Source organism: Erythrolamprus reginae, chromosome 2, assembly GCF_031021105.1.
Source record: "Erythrolamprus reginae isolate rEryReg1 chromosome 2, rEryReg1.hap1, whole genome shotgun sequence".
NCBI lineage: Eukaryota > Metazoa > Chordata > Lepidosauria > Squamata > Dipsadidae > Erythrolamprus > Erythrolamprus reginae.
In genome coordinates this window covers 346,214,946-346,237,859 of record NC_091951.1, presented here as the reverse complement: position 1 = coordinate 346,237,859, position 22,914 = coordinate 346,214,946, and the positions used below count along the sequence as shown (strand labels likewise).

The following is a 22,914-nucleotide window of genomic DNA, read 5'->3' as shown; positions in this document are numbered from 1 at the left end:
TTGACACACTGGCGGAAAGTCAGGAAAAAACACTATAATGAAATACCCAGATGGCTATCCACTCTAGAAGCTCAAATTCATCCAAATATAATTAGCCAAGAACAAAAAATAACCTACGAAGTCCTATTAAATACTAAAGGAAGTCTTAAAACTAGAGAAAGACTTAAAGAGGAAGGCATAGTAATAGATTGGCTTCCATATTACCAAATTCAAAGTAGATATAAAAGGGACTTGGTAAAATTCGGAATATGTAATAAACAAAAGGAAATAGACAAAATATTGACAGGATCTGACAAAAAATTTATAACCAAATTGTATATTTATCTATTAAACTATGAAAACATTGAAGAAATTGTTAAACCTAATATGATATCTTGGATGACTAACTTTGGATATGCAATTCAGCTAGAAGACTGGGAAAAATTATGGTCAGTTAACTATAAGATGACTTTGTCAACACCATATAAAGAAAATCTTTATAAAATGTTCTTCCGATGGCATTATGCGCCAACGCGCCTAGCCAAAATGAATGTAAGCATTAGTAACAAATGTTGGAAGTGTAAAAAAGAAGTGGGAACATACTACCACATATGGTGGCAATGTAACGAAGCAAAAAAAATTTGGATTCAAATTAGGGCATGGATGGAAGAAATATTGGGCTATAAAATTGAAATAAAACCGGAAATGTACTTATTAGGAATAATTAGAGGCAAACATAGCAAAGAAAATTACTACTTAATAAATCACTTACTTACCGCTGCAAGATTAGCATATGCACAAGTCTGGAAACAAGATAAGATTCCAAACAAAGAAACGGTAATTAAAAAAATATTAGACTGCGCCAAATTTAGTAAATTAACATACGAAATTCAAAACCAACAAAATAAGGACTATTACAAAGTGTGGGGGGAAATTTACAACTGGGTGGAAATTAAGAAAAAGATATAGTAAATAGAATTGTTAAAAAATAAATTTTGTAAATACTGTATATCAAGTGTAAATGTTTAATGTATTGTTTGAAGTCTAAATGTAAGTCATATAAAATAAATAAAAATATAAAAAAACCCAAAAAAACAATGACAATAGTAAAAAGAAGTCAAGGAAAAAACCGAGTAATTTCTATAATCCTAATTACAATTTAAAAAGACAATTCAGCAATAGGTACTAGTCATTCATACCAAATTCATATATATGGACAAGCTAGTGGTTGATTTAGGGCCCCCAGGGATCTATAGCAGTGTTTCCCAACCATGGCAACTTCAAAATATCTGGACTTCAACTCCCAGAATTCCCCAGCCAGCGAATGCTGGCTGGGGGATTCTGGGAGTTGAAGTCCAGATATCTTCAAGTTGTCAAGGTTGGGAAACACTGATCTACAGAACAGGCAGACATTAGAGGGAGGGTTAGATTGAAATCTTCAAAGAGAAAGAGATGGGGGAATTCTGTTCTAACCTGGATTGTTACATGAGCTGCTCCGTGGCAACTTTTACCAGATCCACCCCGACATTCCAGGTGAAGAGTGACCTGTTCTTCTCGGTTGGTATAAAGTTTTGGCAGAGTGTCCAGGATTTCGCTACTGGAAGCCACTTGCTGGGATTCCCGAAGAGCTGCCAGTCTAAAATTTAACAACAGCCATCCATCAGAGTTGAGCCGCTGTTCTGACCCAGCCTTAGCAGAACCAACAGATTCTTTGTCCTGAAAAACCCTCTTCTTTATTTAGCTACTATGAATTCATGGCATTCACATGGGGAAAAGTCCAGGCAATAATATTTCCAAGGATAAATTGCAAAAACAGACCTTATCAGCCCTTTGCTAATTGCCAGGCCGAGAGCTTCAAGTCGCAAAGATATAAATTATTATTATTTTAATATTTATTTTATTTTATTGAATATTTGGAAACAAAAAACAAACAAACACAAAAAATAGACACATCATACAATACATACAAGCAGTTTATGGAAACGTGTACATTTTGAATTAATGTTGTTTTTACATTGCCTTTTCTGCATTGTCTTCTTTTATTTTGTTTAGTTTGTTCATTTCTGTTTTTTTCTCCATCCAATTGTATAATTTTCCCCATACGGTATAATGAAACCGCTAGGTGAGATCATCCAAGGGCATGGGGTGAGGTATCATCAATACGCCGATGATACCCAGTTATACATCTCCACCCCATGTCCAGCCAACGAAGCAGTGGAAGTGATGGGCCGGTGCCTGGAGGATGTTAGGGCCTGGATGAGTGTCAACAAGCTCAAACTCAACCCAGACAAGACGGAGTGGCTGTGGATCTTACCTCCCAAGGACAACTCCATCTGTCCATCCATTACCCTGGGGGGAGAATCACTGGCCCCCGCAGAGAAGGTTCGCAACTTGGGCGTCCTCCTCGATCCACAGCTGACATTAGAGAAACATCTTTCAGCTGTGGCGAGGGGGACGTTTGCCCAGGTTCGCCTTGTGCACCAGTTGCGACCCTACTTGGACCGTGAGTCACTGCTCACAGTCACTCATGCCCTCATCACCTCGAGGCTTGACTACTGTAACACTCTCTACATGGGGCTACCTTTGAAAAATGTTCGGAAACTTCAGATCGTGCAGAATGCAGCTGCGAGAGCAATCATGGGCTTTCCCAAATATGCCCATGTTACACCAACACTCCACAGTCTGCATTGGTTGCCGATCAGTTTCCGGTCACAATTCAAAGTGTTGGTTATGACCTATAAAGCCCTTCATGGCACCCGACCAGATTACCTCAGGGACCGCCTTCTGCTGCATGAATCCCAGCGACCAGTTAGGTCCCACAGAGTGGATCTTCTCCGGGTCCCGTCAACTAAGCAATGTCGCCTGGCGGGACCCAGGGGAAGAGCCTTCTCTGTGGCGGCCCCAGCCCTCTGGAACCAACTCCCCCCAGAGATTAGAACTGCCAGCACCCTCCTTGCCTTTCGTAAACAACTTAAAACCCACCTCTGCCGCCAGGCATGGGGGAATTGAGATCCTCTTTCCCCCTAGGCCTTTACAATTCTATGCATGGTATGTATGTATGTATGTTTGGTTTTTATATTAATTGATTTTTAATCATCAATACCAAATTACTATTGTACACTGTTTTATTGTCGCTGTTAGCCGCCCCGAGTCTCTGGAGAGGGGCGGCATACAAATCCAATAAATAAATAAATAAATAAATAGTCCTTTCCCTGTTTATTTTGCAATTCCATTGTCATTTTACTCATTTTGCGCATTCTAGTATCTTTCTCATTACCATTTGTTCTGTTGGTATATTTTCTTTTTTCCAATTTTGTGCAAAGCTTAATCTTGGTGCTATAAGTATATGAATTATAAGATATAAATTTACCTTTTCATGATGCCCAGCATCAAAGCTGTAAATTAATTCCTGGCAAGAAGTCTCTGAGGAATTTTATGTTTGTTATGTTATGTTATGTATTTTATTTTATTTTATTTACTTTACTTTACTTATTTATTTTATTTTATTTATTTTATTTATTTTATTTATTTTATTTATTTTATTTATTTATTTTATTTTATTATTTTATTATTTTATTTATTTTATTTATATTATTTTATATTTTATTTATATTATTTTATATATTATTTTATATTATTTTATATTTTATATTTTATATTTATTTTATATTTTATATTTATTTTATATTTTATATTTATTTTATTATTTTATTATTTTATTATTTTATTATTTTATTATTTTATTTTATTTTATTTTTTATTTTATTTTATTTTTTTATTTTATTATTTGTCAGTCAATCAGCCAGTCTGATTTCTCTTTTTTAAAGCCAAGCAAAAAAAAGCCAAAAACAAGATGGCAGCGCATGCACAGTGCTGGGGCTCGGCTTCTGCACATGCGCAAAAGAAAAAAACAGCAAAAAAATCCCATAACCCCCCCCCAAAAAAATAAAAAAATAAAAAAGAAAGAAAGATGGTGGCATCCATCGACGGCCCCCGATCAAACTGACTCCGTGACATCACCAGCAGTTTGCTACCAGTTCGGGCAAACCGGTGCGAACCAGCAGGAATCCACATCTCTGGTCTTACACACCAGTGCCTCTTATAGTCCGAAAAATACGGTAAATACGGTCAAAATGTGTTCAGGGTTCCCTCTGACTTTGAGTGGGTCCAATTTTTTTTCCAGTTGCATAAAAGCATATATCTTATTGAGACAAATAGCAATAGCTCTTAGACTTATAAAGTCTAACCACTCCACAGTGCTTTCCCAGCCCTCTCTAAGCGGTTTACAGAACCAGACTCTTGACCCCAACAATCTGCGTCCTCATTTTACCCACCTCGGAAGGATGGAAGGCTGAGTCAACCTTGAGTCTGGTGAGATTTGAACTGGTAAACTACAGCCAGCAGTCAGCAGAAGCAGCTTGCAGTGCTGCACTCTAACCACTGCACCACCAAGGCTCAGTGGTTAGAGTGCAGTATACCGGGACTCTTTCTTTATTTCTACTGAGCCACACTAGAGACTGGCAACAGAGAGGGGACAGAGAGGGGCAGCATATAAATTTAATTAATAATAATAATAATAATAATAATAATAATAATAATAATAATATTATTAACACACCCCTTCTCTTCTAGGACAACCCCTCAAATATTACAAACATAGAAGATTGACAGCAGAAAAAGGCCTCATGGTCCACCTAGTCTGCCCTTATACTATTTCCTGTATTTTATCTTAGGATGGATATATGTTCATCCCGGGCATGTTTAAATTCAGTTACTGTGGATTTACCAACCATGTCTGCTGGAAATTTGTTCTGAGCATCTACTACTCTTTCTGTAAAATAATATTTTCTCACGTTGCTTCTGATCTTTCCCCCAACTCACTTCAGATTGTGCCCCACTGTTCGTGTGTTTCCTATTAAAAACACTTCCCTCCTGAACATTATTTAACCCTTTAACATATTTAAATGTTTCGATCATGTCCCCCTTTCCCTTCTGTCCTCCATACTATACAGATTGAGTTCATGAAGTCTTTCCTGATAGGTTTTATGCTCAAGACCTTCCACCATTTTTGTAGCCGGTCTTTACTCTATAATATGTAAAGAAACATTTCACTCTTGGGTTTAAATGATTTATACAAGAAATACCCCCAACTGGTGGTGGGGTATGATTGATTGTCTGGTGGTGGGATCACTGAGCACATGTTATATGTGTGTTTTATATTATAAAAATCAATAAAAATATTAATTTTTAAAAAAGATAAGTTTTATGCTTGAGATCTTCCACCATTTTTGTAGCCCGTCTTTGGACCCGTTCAATTTGATCCATATCTTTTTATTTTATTTATTTATTTATTTATTGATTGATTGATTGATTGATTGATTGGATTTGTATGCCGTCCCTCTCCGTGGACTCGGGGCAGCTAACAACAGTGACAAAAACAGAATGTAAAAATCCAATACTAAAACAGCTAAAAACCCTTGTTATAAAACCAATCATACATACAAACATACCATGCATAAATTGTAGAAGCCTAGGGGGAAAGATTATCTTAGTTCCACCATGCCTGACGGCAGAGGTGGGTTTTGAGGAGCTTACGAAAGGCAAGGAGGGTGGGGGCTATTCTAATCTCTGGGGGGAGTTGGTTCCAGAGGGCCGGGGCCGCCACAGAGAAGGCTCTTCCCGTGGGCCCCGCCAACCAATACTGTTCAGTTGACGGGACCCGGAGAAAGCCCACTCTGTCGGACCTAACTGGTCACTGGGATTCGTGCGGCAGAAGGCGGTCCCTGAGATAATCTGGCCCGGTGCCATGAAGGGCTTTATAGGTCATAACCAACCAATATCTTTTTGTAGGTGAGGTCTCCGGAACTGAACACAGTATTCCAAATGGGGTCTCACCAGCGCTCTATATATTGGAGGATTACTATCAAATCACCCCTAGTCCGTCTGGATGTACTTAAAGGGCACCAGAATTAAATACGGAATTAAATATTAAATATATCAGAAGAGGGAAAACCAAACACAAGAAGAGAATAAGAAAAATCCTTACTTAGCATGCTGTTGAAAGATCCTGAGGTTAGTGCAAGTCAATTCTTTGGCTTCGTGCTGGTTTACCAAGCTCGCGGGAGAAATGACAGATACGGGCGCTTTCATTGGCTGAACAGCTAGAGGGGGTTGGGGCGCATCGGACTTCTTCAAGCTGCTGATAATCCTCTCCTTAGCTGGGGGGGAAAAAGGGAAAACATAAATATACAGTGGTCCCTCGATTTTTGCGGGTTCGAACTTCGCGTAACGGCTATACCACGGTTTTTCAAAAATATTAATTAAAAATTATTTTGCTGTTTTTCCCCCCCTTACCATGGTTTTTCCCGCCCAATGACGTCATGCGTCATCGCCAAACTTTAGTCTGCTTTTAATAAATATTTTTTTTAATAAACTTTAATAAATAAACATGGTGAGTAATAATCTAAATGGTTGCTAAGGGAATGAGAAATTGCAGCTTAGGGGTTTAAAGCAGGGGTCTCCAACCACCGGGCCGCGGACCAGTACCGGGCCGCGGGGCATGTTGCACCGGGCCGTGGAGTCAGCAGCTGCCAGTCCTCCTGCCGCCGCCCCCTCCCTCCAGTGCTTCATCTCCCGCTGGGAAAGAGGCCTCGGGAGGCAGGTTCTGCCGGCCACAGGGTGATGGACGGGACAGAGGGGCGGGAAGGACCGGGAGGCTCAAGCCTCAATTGGCTTCTGCCGTGGCACGCCTTTGCGTTTTTGGCTGGGGGGGGAGGCAGGAGGGCCGGCCTGACCCCCTCCCTCCAGCGCTTCACCTGCCGCCGGGCAAGAGGGTTTGGGAGGCAGGTTCTGCCGGCCACAGGGCGATGGCGGGAAAGAGGGGCGGGAAGGACCAGCACCCCCATGCTTAATCCCGCCCCCAACCACACCCCTTTCCGCCCCCACCGGGCCATAGAAAAATTGCCTTGCTGAAACTGGTCCCTGGTGGAAAAAACGTTGGGGACCACTGGTTTAAAGTGTTAAGGGAAGGCTGGTGATACTGTTCATAGCCAAAAATAGTGTATTTACTTCCGCATCTCTACTTCGCGGAAATTCGACTTTCGCGGGCAGTCTCGGAACGCATCCCCCGCGAAAATCGAGGGAACACTGTACTGCTCAAAAAAATAAAGGGAACACTCAAATAACACATCCTGTTCTATTCTATTCTATTGTACTGTTTACAACATGGTCCTTTTAGGAGTTCCTAGAAGGTTCCCATCTGCGCTATTCAGGTGATCCTGAGGAACTGTGATCTAGTGAAACCATGAAGAAGGGCCTTCTCCATGTTGGCTCCTTCTCTGTGGAACATCATCCCTGCAAAAATAAGACTGGCCTCCATCTTGATACTCTTCCGGAAGATCCCGAAGACGTGGTTTTGCCAGCAGGCCTGGGAACTTCCAGGGAGATATGGAGCCTATCAAGTGGTTGGTGTCACTGTTGCCCCCAGAGGAAAAAAAGGTTTTGTTGGGTTTTATTATTGAAGCTTTATTTCCATAAGCCACATGGAATCATCACAAGCGAGATGGGCCATCAAATACAGTGATACCTTGTCTTACAAACTGAATTGGTTCCAGGACGAGGTTCTTAAGGTGAAAAGTTTGTAAGACGAAACAATGTTTCCCATAGGAATCAATGGAAAAGCGATTAATGCGTGCAAGCCCAAAATTCACCCCTTTTGCCAGCCCGTTTTTGCGCTCCTGGGATTCCCCTGAGGCTCCCTTCCATGGGAAACCCCACCTCCGGACTTCGGTGTTTTTGCGATGCTGCAGGGGAATCCCAGCAGGAGAATCAAAGTCCTCGAAACCCCACTTCCGGACATCTGTGTTTTTGCGATGCTGTGATTTCACTGAGGCTCCCCTCGCTGGGAAACCCCACCTCCAGACTTCCATTGCCAGCAAAGCGCCCGTTTTTGCGCTGCTGGGATTCCCCTGCAGCATCACAAAAACACGGAAGTCCAGAGGTGGGGTTTCCCATGGAGGGGAGCCTCAGGGGAATCCCAGCAGTGCAAAAACGGGTGCTTCGCTAGCAACGGAAGTCCGGAGGCGGGGCATCTCAGTGGCGGCGGTGGGTTTGTAAGGTGAAAATAATTTGTAAGAAGAGGCAAAAAAATCTTAAACCCCGGGTTTGTTTCTCGAAAAGTTTGTATGATGACGAGGTATCACTGTACATTTATTTATTATTATTATTTATTTATTTGATTTCTATGCCGCTCAACTCCGCAAGGGCTCTATAATTGTATGTATGTATGTATGTATGTATGTATGTATGTATGTATGTACCGTATTTTTCCTCCCTAAAAGAGGCTTAAAATTCAGGTGTGTCTTATACTCTGTAGCTTTTTTCTAAGCTTTTTTTTCCAGCCCTAACCAGGTGCTAACGATTTTCCCAGCTCTTATCTTGCAGGTTTTTTCATTGTTACTCTCTGCAAAGAATGTTTTCCAAGCCCTAAATCTTTGGCAGGTTTTTTTTTCATTGCTCCAACTTGCTCAGAATAAGTTTCTTTCCAGCCCTAACCAGGTGCTAACGATCTTCCCAGTTCTTACCCACTTGCAAGCTCTTTCATTGTTACTCTACGAAGAATGTTTTCCAAGCCCTAAGTCTTTGCAGGTTTTTTTTATTGCTCTAACTTGCTCCAAATATTTCTTTCCAGCCCTAACCAGGTGCTAACGATGTTCCCAGTTCTTACTGGCTTGCAAGCTCTTTCATTGTTATTGGGATACAATAATGTGCTAAAGCTGACCAGACTAAGGATGCTAACCAGATGAATATCTGGTAATTTTCCCTATTTTCCTCCCGCAAAACTAAGGCATGTCTTATACTCCGGTGCATCTTATACTCCAAAAAATACTGTAGGTAGGTAGGTAGGTAGGTAGGTAGGTAGGTAGGAAGGAAGGAAGGAAGGAAGGAAGGAAGGAAGGAAGGAAGGAAGGAAATTCAATTCAATTCAATTTATTAGATTTGTATGCCGCCCCTGTCCGAAGACTCGGGGCGGCTCACAACAACAATAAAAACAATATTCCAGCGAAAATAAATCTAATATTAAAAAGCACATAAAAACCCTATCATATTTAAAAAGCAAACAACACATACATATCCAAACATAAATATAAAAAAGCCTGGGGGAAAGGTGTCTCAACTCCCCCATGCCTGGCGGTATAGATGGGTCTTGAGTAATTTACGAAAGACAAGGAGGGTGGGGGCAGTTGAAAGAAAGAAAGAAAGAAAGAAAGAAAGAAAGAAAGAAAGAAAGAAAGAAAAAAGGAAGGAAGGAAGGAAGAAAGGGAGGAAAGAAAGAAAGAAAGAAAGAAAATAAGAAAATAAGAAGGAAAGAAAGAAAGAAAGAAAATAAGAAAACAATAAGAAAATAAGAAAAAAATAAGAAAATAAGAAAATAAGAAAACAAAAATAAAATACCTAACAAAGGGTCCGTGAAGTCTGTCTGCACTGGAGAAGCACTGGAGGCAGGAAGGGGTCCCACTCTGACTCGAAACCAGAGGTCTAAGGCTTCCTGGAATTCACACTGTATCTGCTGAACGTTGACAAATTCCATCCAGAGATCCTTCACGCCAGCAGCAGGGGAAAAACAGCAAGAAACAGCAGTTAAGAAGAATTGGACATTTTTATTGCCAGCCAGATCGATTCAAGCCCTCACTTCAATTTAACCCTGTGTTGGGATGGCTGCCAAGCAGAGTGGATGTCAAATGAAATGGAAGCACTATGGCCCCCCCTCCCCCCGCACAAGCGGAATCACATTCAGTGATGGGCTCCTACGGGTACGGTCAGGTACGCAGAACCGGTAGGGAAAAAACATTTTTTTTTCTTTTTTTTCTGGGCATGTTTTTCCTATCGCAGTAAATGAGGTTGGATGTGTATAATTTTAGAAGAGCTGTGCGTGTGTGTGTGTGTGTACATACACTTTATTTATTTATTTATTACTTAGATTTGTATGTAGATTTATATAGTACACAATGCTATTCAATATCTACATGAAACCGCTGAGTGAGATCATCCAAGGGCATGGGGTGAGGTATCATCAGTACGCTGATGATACCCAGCTTTACATCTCCACCCCTTGTCCAGTCAGTGAAGCAGTGGAAGTGATGTGCCGGTGTCTGGAGGCTGTTGGGGCCTGGATGGGTGTCAACAGACTCAAACTCAACCCTGATAAGACGGAGGAGTGGCTGTGGGTTTTGCCTCCCAAGGACAATTCCATCCGTCCGTCCATCAGCCTGGGGGGGCAACTTGGACGTCCTCCTCGATCTACAACTCACATTAGAGAACCATCTTTCAGCTGTGGCGAGGGGGGCGTTTGCCCAGGTTCGCTTGGTGCACCAGTTGCGGCCCTATTTGGACCGGGACTCACTGCTCACAGTCACTCATGCCCTCATCACCTCGAGGTTCGACTACTGTAACGCTCTCTACATGGGGCTACCTTTGAAAAGTGTTCGGAAACTTCAGATCGTGCAGAATGCAGCTGCGAGAGCAGTCATGGGCTTACCTAGGTATGCCCATGTTTCACCATCACTCCGCAGTCTGCATTGGCTGCCGATCAGTTTCCGGTCACAATTCAAAGTGTTGGTTATGACCTTTAAAGCCCTTCATGGCATTGGACCAGAATATCTCCGAGACCGCCTCCTGCCACACGAATCCCAGCGACCGATTAGGTCCCACAGAATTGGCCTTCTCCGGGTCCCGTCGACTAAGCAATGTCGTTTGGTGGGACCCAGGAGAAGAGCCTTCTCTGTGGCGGCCCCAGCCCTCTGGAACCAGCTCCCCCCAGATATCAGAGTTGCCCCCACCCTCCTTGCCTTTCGCAAGCTCCTTAAAACCCACCTCTGTCATCAGGCATGGGGGAATTGAAATTTCCCTTCCCCCTAGGCTTATAGAATTTATACATGTATGCTTGTATGTATGAGTGGTTCTTTAAATTGGGTTTTTTAAGATTATTTTTAATATTAGATTTGTTTACATTGTCTTTTTATACTGTTGTTAGCCGCCCCGAGTCTTCGGAGAGGGGCAGCATACAAATCTAATAAATAAATAAATAAATAAATAAATAAATAAATAAATAAATAAATAAATAAATAAATAAATAAATAATAAATAATAAATAAATAAATAAAATAAATAAATAAATAAATAAATAAATAAATAAATGTATATTTCTGTGTGGCTGTGTGAAATATGTATGTACACATATGGCATATATATATGTAGAATTAAAGAGTATATTTTGGATGTTCAGTAATAGTAAATAGGGAAAATGTATCTCTTGGAGGCGAGGAGAGGCCAGGCACCCTAACCCAAATCCTTGACGCCACCTTTAAGCCAGTCACATGACCTTTAAGCATCCCCTGGTCACATGATCATCAAGCTAATCCTGACTGGTCACACGGCTGGCAAGCCACACCCACAAAATAAGCCACGCCCACAATGTGGTAATAATTTTTTTTCCAGCCCTTCACTGATCACACTTGTGTAATTAATACCCAAAGCAGAATAATAATAATAACAATAATAATTTATTAGATTTGAATGCCGCCTCTCTCCGGAGACTCGGGGCGGCTCACAACAATAGTAAAAGAGAATATAACAGTAAGACAAATCTAATATTAAAAGAAAAAAGATATATAAAACCCCAACAATTAAAAAACCATACAGCACATACATACCAAACATAAAATATAAAAGCCTGGGGGAGGTGTCTCAGTTCCCCCATGCCTGGCGATATAGGTGGGTCTTGAGTAATTTGCGAAAGACAAGGAGGGTGGGGGCCGTTCTAATCTCTGGGGGGAGTTGATTCCAGAGGGCCAGGGCCACCACAGAGAAGACTCTTCCCCTGGGGCCCGCCAGACGACATTGTTTGGTCGACGGGACGCGGAGAAGGCCAACTCTGTGGGACCTTATCGGCCACTGGGATTCGTGCGGTAGAAGGCGGTTCCGGAGGTATTCTGGTCCAATGCCATGTAGGGCTTTAAAGGTCATTACCAACACTTTGAATTGTGACCGGAAACTGATCGGCAGCCAGACCCAGAATAAAACAGTTGGAAGGGTCCTTGGAGGTCTTCTAGTCCAACCTCTAATATCTTCTTTAAAACTTCCAGTGTTGTGGGCTCTAATTGGTCGCTGGGAGCTATGGCGTGGGGACGCCTACTTGAGCAGGGGGTTGAACTAAATGACCTACAAGGTGCCTTCCAACTCTAGTAATCTAAATCTAAAGTGTGGTATTTCAAGGTATTCCAAGGTAGGTTTCAGAAGGTGTCAAAGAAGTAGCTAAGAAGTACCCTAAATCGATACAGGAAATGAAAATATTCAGGTATAAAGATTTGTTAGATGATCAAATGAAATTACAATCAAGGAATAAACCACAGGAAGAAGGGATTAAAATAGATTGGTGGCAATTTATTCAAATTCAGACTAAATTTCAGAGGGACAGCAAGGTTTATGTCTTTAATAAGAGTAATTTATTAATTTATTAATTACAAAACAGACTAAACTAATTGGGAAAGCATATAAATATATGATTGGTCACAAAAATATAGACTTAACCTTAAAGGACATAGAAACATAGAAGACTGACGGCAGAAAAAGACCTCATGGTCCATCTAGTCTGCCCTTATACTATTTCCTGTATTTTATCTTACAATGGATCCATGTTTATCCCAGGCATGTTTAAATTCAGTTACTGTGGATTTACCAACCACGTCTGCTGGAAGTTTGTTCCAAGGATCTACTACTCTTTCAGTGAAATAATATTTCCTCACGTTGCTTTTGATCTTTCCCCCAACTAACTTCAGATTGTGTCCCCTTGTTCTTGTGTTCACTTTCCTATTAAAAACACTTCCCTCCTAAACCTTATTTAACCCTTTAACATATTTAAATGTTTCGATCATGTCCCCCCTTTTCCTTCTGTCCTCCAGACTATACAGATTGAGTTCATTAAGTCTTTCCTGATACATTTTATGCTTAAGACCTTCCACCATTCTTGTAGCCCATCTTTGGACCCGTTCAATTTTTTCTATATCTTTTTGTAGGTGAGGTCTCCAGAACTGAACACAGTATTCCAAATGTGGTCTCACCAGCGCTCTATATAAGGGGATCACAATCTCCCTCTTCCTGCTTGTTATACCTCTAGCTATGCAGCCAAGCATCCTACTTGCTTTTCCTACTGCTCGACCACACTGCTCACCCATTTTGAGACTGTCAGAAATCACTCCCCCTAAATCCTTCTCTTCTGAAGTTTTTGCTAACACAGAACTGCCAATGCAATACTCAGATTGAGGATTCCTTTTCAATCTGAGTATTGCATTGGCAGGACAACATGATAAGTTGATGTAGAAATATCGGCAGAGAAATTGATTTAGATACATGGGAAAGAGTCTGGACTTTTAATTGGAAAATGACAAAGTCGGTATCGCTAAAGGAAAATCAAATTAAGATGTTTTATAGGTGGCATCTTCCACCAAGTAGAATTGCAAAAATGTTCCCTACTATGTCCCCATTATGCTGGAAGTGTAAAAAATAGGTTCATATTATCATCAATGGTGGAGCTGTAGCAAAGCCAAGACATATTGGAAAATGATAGAAAGAATAATAAAAGAAATAATAAAGCAAGAGATAGAAAAAACTCCAGAATTTTACTTATTAGGTATAACTAAACAGAAATACTGTATAAGAAAGATATTTTACATCTAGTTATTCACATAATGACAGCGGCCAGGATAGTATATGCGCAAAATTGGAAGGGGGAAGATATTCCCAAAGAAGAGGAGGTTATTAAGAAAATATTAGACTGCGCTGAAATGGATATGATGACAAGACGGTTAAATAACCAAGAAGAATCTGAATTTTATGTGATTTGGAATAAAGTGTATACATGGATAGACAAAAAGAAGAATTAAAAAATGCACAATAGTAGTATGGTTAGGACTTAATTTTTGTGTTTGTACTTTGCTTAGATATGAAGTTTACGGTTTTTTTTATAATAAGGTAACATAAAATTTCTTCTTTTCACTTAAAATAATAGCTTGATTTAACATATTAATAATGTATTCTTTTTTCTGTATTGCAATTTGACTTCTTGAATAAGTGGGGTATTTGCAACCCCAATTTTATGTTGTATGTTTGTATGTTTGTCAATTTTAAGAAAATCAATAAAGTTTATTCTAAAAAAAAAAAAGTGCCAAGGAATGCTTTCAAAATCATCCTCAACACAGCATAAACCCACCTGGTCCATTTGTTTTTACCTGCTGGTTCTGCATGATCTTGGCAAGCCGATGTCTATCATATTGCTTGGGCAAAGAAGGAATGTATGTGTCTCCTTTCTGAAACTTTTCTTCTTCCAGCCACAGAACAAAGGTGGAAAAAAGCCTGAAAACATATCCAAGAGAGAAGGTTTGAAGCAGGAGCTCAATTTTTTGGCCGTTGTGTAACGCAGGAGACACCAACAGGGGGTCCATGGACCACTGCTGGTCCACAAGAAAATTTTGGTGGTCCACAGAAAAAATTAGAACATAGAACATAGAAGACTGACAGCAGAAAAAGACCTCATGGTCCATCTAGTTTGCCCTTATACTATTTCCTGTATTTTATCTTACAATGGATATATGTTTATCCCAGGCATGTTTAAATTCAGTGACTGTGGATTTACCAATCACGTCTGCAGGAAGTTTGTTCCAAGGATCTACTACTCTTTCAGCAAAATAATATTTTCTCATGTTGCTTTTGATCTTTCCCCCAACTAACTTCAGATTGTGTCCCCTTATTCTTGTGTTCACTTTCCTATTAAAAACACTTCCCTCCTGAACCTTATTTAACCCTTTAACATATTTTAAATGTTTCGATCATGTCCCCCCTTTTCGTTCTGTCCTCCAGACTATACAGATTGAGTTCATGAAGTCTTTCCTGATACGTTTTGTGCTTAAGACCTTCCACCATTCTTGTAGCCCCTCTTTGGACCCGTTCCATTTTGTCAATATCTTTTTGTAGGTGAGGTCTCCAGAACTGAACACAGTATTCCAAATGTGGTCTCACCAGCACTCTATACAGCGGGATCATAATCTCCCTCTTCCTGCTTGTTATACCTCTAGCTATGCAGCCAAGCATCCTACTTGCTTTCCCTACCGCCTGACTGCACTGTTCACCCATTTTGAGACTGTTAGAAGTCACTACCCCTAAATCCTTCTCTTCTGAAGCTTTTGCTAACACAGAACTGCCAATACAATACTCAGATTGAGGATTCCTTTTCCCCAAGTGCATTATTTTACATTTGGAAACATTAAACTGCAGTTTCCATTGCTTTGACCATTTATCTAGTAAAGCTAAATCATTTACCATATTACAGACGCCTCCAGAAATATCAACCCTATTGCATACTTTAGAGTGGAGGATTGAGTGGAATTCTTCCTTGGTTTTCCATCTGAGTAGGCCCAGAATAGAACACACCCAACCTGCATGAGTCCATGGATCTTGGACTTAACGGAGGTTAACTTGAAGAAACACCAGCTTAAAGGCCATCAAAGGTTACCTGACAAGGTCTTTGTGAAGTTCTAGGAAAGTCACGTAATTGGCTTTGCTGAACCCTTTCGCTGTTGGTTTTTCGCTTCCACCCGCTGGGCTGTCCAACTGGAGCATTTTGCTGGCTGCGTGGTGGAAGTCAGTGGCCTCAATCAGATGCTGCTTCAGATCATTCAACAGGCTGAGTTGAACAGGACTCTGGAAAAACCTCTTCCCAATGCAGCCATCTTTGGGTAGCCTTCAAAGAAGAAATTCTGTTGTTTGCAACCAACACAAACCAACCCATTTTACTGTTCCTGGTACGTAAATAACGGTATACAGTGGTACCTCTACCTAAGAACGCCTCTACTTATGAACTTTTCTAGATAAGAACCAGGTGTTCAAGATTTTTTTGTCTCTTCTCAAGAACCATTTTCCACTCACAAACCCGGGCCTCTGAAAATGTAACCGGAAAAGGCAGGGAGAAGCCTTGATGGGGCCTCTCTAGGAATCTCCTGGGAAGAAACAGGGCCGGAAAAGGCAGAGAGAAGCCTCCATGGGGCCTCTCTAGGAATCTCCTGGGAGGAAACAGGGCCGGAAAAGGCAGAGAGAAGACTCGATGGGGCCTCTCTAGGAATCTCCTGGGAGGAAACAGGGCCGGAAAAGGCAGGGAGAAGCCTCGATGGGGCCTCTCTAGGAATCTCCTGGGAGGAAACAGGGCCGGAAAAGGCAGAGAGAAGCCTTGATGGGGCCTCTCTAGGAATCTCCTGGGAGGAAACAGGGCCGGAAAAGGCAGGGAGAAGCCTCGATGGGGCCTCTCTAGGAATCTCCTGGGAGGAAACAGGGCCGGAAAAGGCAGAGAGAAGCCTCCATGGGGCCTCTCTAGGAATCTCCTGGGAGGAAACAGGGCCGGAAAAGGCAGGGAGAAGCCTCGATGGGGCCTCTCTAGGAATCTCCTGGGAGGAAACAGGGCCGGAAAAGGCAGAGAGAAGCCTCCATGGGGCCTCTCTAGGAATCTCCTGGGAGGAAACAAGGCTTCCAACCTCCTTCTGGTTTTCCCAATCGCACAAATTATTTGTTTTACATTGATTCCTATGGGAAAAATTGCTTCTTCTTACAAACTTTTCTACTTAAGAACCTGGTCGCGGAACGAATTAAGTTCGTAAGTAGAGGTATCACTGTATTTCTGTGCCTTTTGCTGCCAACCTGCATACTGCAAGAGTCCAAAAGAGGGCTGTGAAAATATTTACTGACCCCTCACCTTTGGACTCCCCTCCTAAAGTCTAAGGTGGGATTAGAACTCACAGTCTTCTGGTGATTGGCCCAAAGTCACCCAGATGACTTTGATGCCTAAGGCGGAATTAGAACTCAAAGCCTCCTGGTGATTGGCCCAAAGTCATAACAGCTGGCTTTGATTGGTCCAAAGTCATACAGCTGGCTTTGATGCCTAAGGTGGGACTAGAACTCAAAGTCTCCTGGTGATTGGCCCAAAGTCGTACAGCTGGCTTTGATTGGTCCAAAGTCATACAGCTGGCTTTGATGCCTAAGGTGGGACTAGAACTCAAAGCCTCCTGGTGATTGGCCCAAAGTCATAACAGCTGGCTTTGATTGGTCCAAAGTCATACAGCTGGCTTTGATGCCTAAGGCGAGACTAGAATTCAGAGTCTCATAATTTCTATCCTGGTGCTTTAACCACTGGACCCAACTGGCTCTCTTGAAACTAGAAGCCTAGACCATTTGAAGAAGGGGGCTTTCAACATTCAAAACAATTCACACAATTCAACAAAGTCTCCCGTTGTTAATCAACTATCACTCACCCATCTTGCAATCCCGGGCGTTGCAAATAGAGAAGGAAGAATTTTTGGCAAATAAGAGGAAGGAGAGGGTGATCCACTGGAGTGCTTAGGGCTTGGTGAGCCCATCGGTAAATCAGCAGGCGCTGGAGAGAAGGCACAACTGGCAACTTCAGCTGGGCCTGAGCTTTCTGCAGGAGGGAGGGAGGGAGGATGGGTAAATACATCATTCTGAGACGTGTTACTACATAAATCAAGAATAATTCTCCGATTTACCTTCAGAGCCTGATCTGGCGAAACGGAATTGGTAACCAACTCCCTCACTACAACTCTACGGAGCTGAGAATCCTCTTCAAATATTGACTCCATATTCAGAACGCTCCAGGCAAACCAAACCTGTAAATTACAAAAGCAACATTGAACTCTTTATTTATTTTAAAATAATTTATACTGCTGCCCAACACACTGTCAGTGACTTTGGGTGGCTCAAAAGGACGAAAGTCCAGTACAAACAACAAAGGCCGGGGTGGCACAGTGGTTAGAGTGCAGCACTGCAGGCTACTTCAGCTAACTAACTACTAACTACTTCAGCTAAGTGTGGTGACCAGACTTCAAAAAAGATATATAATTAGGTCCCACAGAGTTGGCCTTCTCCGGGTCCCGTCAACTAAACAATGTTGTTTGGCGGGACCCAGGGGAAGAGCCTTCTCTGTGGTGGCCCCGGCCCTCTGGAACCAACTCCCCCCAGAGATTAGAATAGCCCCCACCCTTCTTGCCTTTCGCAAGCTTCGTAAAACCCACCTTTGTCGTCATGCATGGGGGAATTAGGATATTCTTTCCCCCTCGGCTTCCACAATTTATGTATGGTACGTTTGTATGTATGATTGGTTTTTAAAATAAGGGTTTTTAGCTTCTTTAGTATTGGATTGTCGCACGTTGTTTTTATTACTGTTGTTAGCCGCCCTGAGTCTACGGAGAGGGGCGGCATACAAATCCAATAAAATGAAATGAAATGAAATGAAATATAGAGACTCTGGAGAGGGTGCAGAAAAGAGCAACTAAAATGATAAAGGGACTAGAGACCAGGTCATACGAGGAAAGGTTGCTGGAACTGGGCATGGATAGTCTAGTAAAAAGAAGGGTTAGGGGGGACATGATAGCTGTATACAGGTACTTGAGGGGTTGCCACAGAGAGGAGGGGGACACACTGTTTTCCAGGGCACCAGAGGGCCGGACGAGGAACAACGGTTGGAAACTGACCAAGGAAAGATTCAACCTGGAGATAAGAAAGAATTTCCTGACAGTGAGAGCGATCAACCAGTGGAACGGACTGCCAACGGAAGTTGTGGACTCCCCAACTTTGGACACTTTCAAGAGGAGATTGGACTGTCATTTGGCTGGGGTGATGTAGGATTTCCTGCTCAGGCAGGGGGTTGAACTTGATGACCTGTAAGGTCCCTTTCAACTCGAATAATAAATAAATAAATAACTGCTAGCTGTAGTTCAGCAGTTCAAATCTCACCACCGTCTCAAGTTGACTCAGCCATCCATCCTTCCCAGGTGGGTAAAATGAGGACCCAGATTGTTGGAGGAAATATGCTGGTTCTGTAAACCGCTTAGAGGGGGCTGTAAAAGTCTAAATGCTATTATTATTATTATTATTATTATTATTATTATTATTATTTAATTAAATTTGTATGCCGCCCCTCTCCGTAGACTCGGGGCGGCTCACAACAATAGTAGCAAAACAATATGTAATACAAATCTAATAATTTAAACTAAAAACCCATAATTTAAAAACATGCACACAACACACCATACATAAACAATATAGGCCTGGGGAAGTTATTTCAGCTTCCCCATGCCTGACGGCAGAGCTGGGTTTTAAGGAGTTTACGAAAGGCAAGGAGGGTGGGGGCAATTTTAATCTCAGGGGGGAGCTGGTTCCAGAGGGTCGGGGCCGCCACAGAGAAGGCTCTTCCCCATTGCTAAAAAGGCAATGTATTCCCACCACCTATCTCCAGCTCATTCTGGGAATCAGCTCGTTCTGGGTATAATTTTTTTCTTCTCCACCTTAGGATAAAACATATGTAAATAACAAAACACAATACCAATATCCAACCATATACATATGTCAAATTTCCATATCATCTGGGTCCAAAGACGGGTTACAACAATGGTGGACGGTCTTAAGCATAGAACTTATCAGGAAAGACTTAATGAACTCAATCTGTATAGTCTGTGTTGTGGTTGGCTCTGACCCAGCTCCTGCCCAAGGGAATGGGGAGGTGGAGGCAGGGGGAAATTCAACATGTCACAAGCCTGTGTTATTGCCGACAGAATCAGTTCAGAGTTTAGTTTCCTCGGACGAAGAAGAAGGTGGGAGTGACTCGGCAGAGGGGGGCTTGGCACACAGCCAAGGCAGTCAATCTCCCTTATCTTCCGTTGATTCAGATGATGACATTTTGGACCCACGCAAGCGCAGAATTATGCGAAGAAGAGACCAAATAAGAACATATTACAGGAAATAAGGGAGGCCACCTGGGTGGGGTTCCAGTAATTAGGGCTGCTGCTATAAATAGCAGCATGTGGGTTTGGCTGTTGTGGAAGAATATCTGATCGGAGTTCGTCAGGAATCTTGTGTTGCTGGACTTTGTTGATTTTTCACGCCTTTGAAACCAAAGCAGAGCAACGTGTGTGTGTGTGTGTTTCTCACTTCGTTGGAAGAAGGGGTGTGAAGTTTCTTCACAGCTGCTAGCTAAGTACTTAATGACTGCTTAAGGAAAATTGTACAGACTACACGGTTGTTTGGGGAAGAGTGCTCTTTGCAATATAAAAAAGAGTGCTTAGTTTATTTTGAATTTTGTGATAAAGAACATTGTTTTGAATTTTCAAACGTTTGTGTGTGTGTCTGAAATTTGTACCCTTGAATTTTCGGGAGGCTCCTATCAGAGAGCCTGGCAGAACAGTCTGGAGGTCAGAAGGGAAAGGGGGAACTGGTGCTAGATAAGAGTCAACGGAATACACAGTGGCAAGGACTTAGGCCTCTTATGGTATGTAAAGATTCAAAACTGATGGCATGTTTGACTCCACCTTCAATCTCCACCTGGTCATTTCAATTCAATTCAATTCAATTCAATTTATTAGATTTGTATGCCGCCCCTCTCCGAAGACTCGGGGCGGTTCACAACAATAATAAAAATAGTATAATAATGGAACAAATCTAATAATAAAATTATATTAAAAAACCCCAACAATTTAAAAACCATACAACACATACATACCAAACATAAAATATAAGAAAGCCTGGGGGAGATGTTTTAATTCCCCCATGCCTGGCGATATAGGTGGGTCTTGAGTAACTTGCGAAAGACAAGGAGGGTGGGGGCCGTTCTAATCTCCGGGGGGAGTTGATTCCAGAGGGCCGGGGCCGCTGCAGAGAAGGCTCTTCCCCTGGGGCCCGCCAAACGACATTGTTTGGTCATTTTCTACCAGAATGGGCCAAAAACCCCAAGCTAAACATTAGCTCATCAACTCCAGGTTGCTTTCTTACCTGCGTGGAATTAACATTTCCCTCGATGAAGGAAGGTGTGATGTTTCCTGCCACAATCCAGCTGACCAAAGAAGACAGCAGCCCTTTGTCACTGTGGTAGCCCAAAGCATTCTGGGAGATTTGAAGAAAAGAGAAGATACTGTCGGGATCAACACTGTCCTGAAGTAATATTCTATTTACAGCTGAAAGGCTGTAGTCACGATGAGTAAGCTACAACCTGATTGGTTTAGAATTGTATAAACAGAAATGCACTTTTGCATAGTTGTAGTTAGTGTGTGGTTTGTAGTGGTTCATGGTTAGTTGTAGTGAATGGTGGTGTTGTATAGTAAGATAATATTGTGGTCTGTTCATAGAAAATAGAGAATATAGATTTGATACAAAAAAGAGACTTCCTGCTGCATTGTCTTCGTTCTTCAAAGTCTCCAGTTCCTGGTAATTTTTCTGCATCTGATCAGTAAACTTCTGAACGCAACTCTGACAGATACGTGGGTTAAAGCAAAGCTGAGTCCTTCCATGACAAAGGAACATAAAAAAAATTCCAGGACTGAAATTTCTAAAAATTAATGTCGATCCCTAGTTAGAGCCCCTGGAAAATACACTTTAAAGAATCGTGTCTAGCCATCATGCAACTTATTTGAATCTGGCAACGTCCATATCACACCAAGTGTTAATACCACTTTATAAGGCCTTGGTAAGGCCACACTTGGAATCCTGCATTCTGTTTTGGTCGCCACGATGCAAAAAGGATGTTGAGACTCTAGAAAGAGTGCAGAGAAGAGCAACAAAAATGATTAGGGAACTGGAGGCTAAAACATGAAGAATGGTTGCAGGAACTGGGCATGTCTAGTTTAAGGAAAAGAAGGACTAAAAGTGATATGATAGCAGTATTGCAATATGCCAACGGTTGCCACAAAGAAGAGGGAATCAAGCTATTCTCCAAAGTACCAGAGGGCAGAACAAAAAGCAACTCAGAACTAAGGAGAAAGTTCCTAACACTTAGAACAATTAATCAGTGGAACAGCTTGACTCCAGAAGTTGTAAATGTTCCAACACTGGAAGTTTTTAAGAAGAGATTGGATAACCATTTGTCTAAAGTGATGTAGGGTTTCCTGCTAGGCAGGGGGTTGGACTAGAAGACCTCCAAGGTCCCTTCCAACTCTGTTATTCTATTCTATTCTATTCTATTCTATGCTGTAAACCCAGCCATTACAGTTGCAAAATACAGTTTACGGCTTAAGGCATTGTGACAATTCAGACAATTGTAGTTTTGCTAATGAGCAAATTATGTGATGTTGCCAGGTTAAGATACAACAGGGAGATTCGTTTACAACCATCGTTCCAAAAAAATATGCCCATATTTTTAATCCATAGACTGTGTTTAATCAGCTCCCATTAAGAGACTCATTCTTAGAGAATGGTAACAATCCAATTTTCCTTTCTCTGTAAACAAGGAAATTGGAGTCATGACTTCGGTTTGTATGTGAGTGAGTGTGTGAGTGAGTGTGTGTGTGTGTGCCACTTTGTGTGTGTGTTCTAATCAAAAGGAGATTTCTAATGGCACTCCTAATAAAGGAATCTGAGTTAACTTCAGAGAATTTGTCGTGTTTGGGACCAGAATTCTTCTCCCAATTCATGGAAAGGTTGGAGAGGATGGGGACACCTACCCCTACATTAAATATGTCAAAGGGTTAAATAAGGTTCAGGAGGGAAGTGTTTTTAGTAGGAAAGTGAACACAAGAGCAAGGGGGCACAATCTGAGGTTAGTTGGGGAAAGATCGGAAGCAACATGAGAATACACAGTGGTACCTCTACTTACGAACTTAATTCGTTCTGTCACCAGGTTCTTAAGTAGAAAAGTTTGTAAGAAGAAGCAATTTTTCCCATAGGAATCAATGTAAAAGCAAATAATGTGTGCGATTGGGGAAACCACAGGGAGGGTGGAGGCCCTGTTTCCTCCCGGGAGATTCCTAGAGAGGCCCCACGGAGGCTTCTCCCCGTCTTTTCCGGCCCTATTTCCTCCCAGGAGATTCCTAGAGAGGCCCCACGGAGGCTTCT

At 41.8% G+C, this 22,914-nt stretch overlaps 1 protein-coding gene across 1 annotated transcript in view; it reads right to left on the bottom strand.

Moving 5' to 3' along the window:
* EPG5 (ectopic P-granules 5 autophagy tethering factor) overlaps nt 1–22,914 on the bottom strand; it is a 111,975-nt gene that overhangs the window by 40,640 nt on the left and 48,421 nt on the right. Inside the window, exons 20-27 of the mRNA XM_070743629.1 lie at nt 20,860–20,970; nt 17,583–17,702; nt 17,331–17,497; nt 15,545–15,772; nt 14,265–14,388; nt 9,433–9,577; nt 6,026–6,197; nt 1,453–1,615 (exon numbers count right to left, since the gene is read on the bottom strand). Coding sequence (XP_070599730.1) covers nt 1,453–1,615; nt 6,026–6,197; nt 9,433–9,577; nt 14,265–14,388; nt 15,545–15,772; nt 17,331–17,497; nt 17,583–17,702; nt 20,860–20,970 — 1,230 coding nt within the window. The remainder of the gene's footprint in view (nt 1–1,452; nt 1,616–6,025; nt 6,198–9,432; nt 9,578–14,264; nt 14,389–15,544; nt 15,773–17,330; nt 17,498–17,582; nt 17,703–20,859; nt 20,971–22,914) is intronic.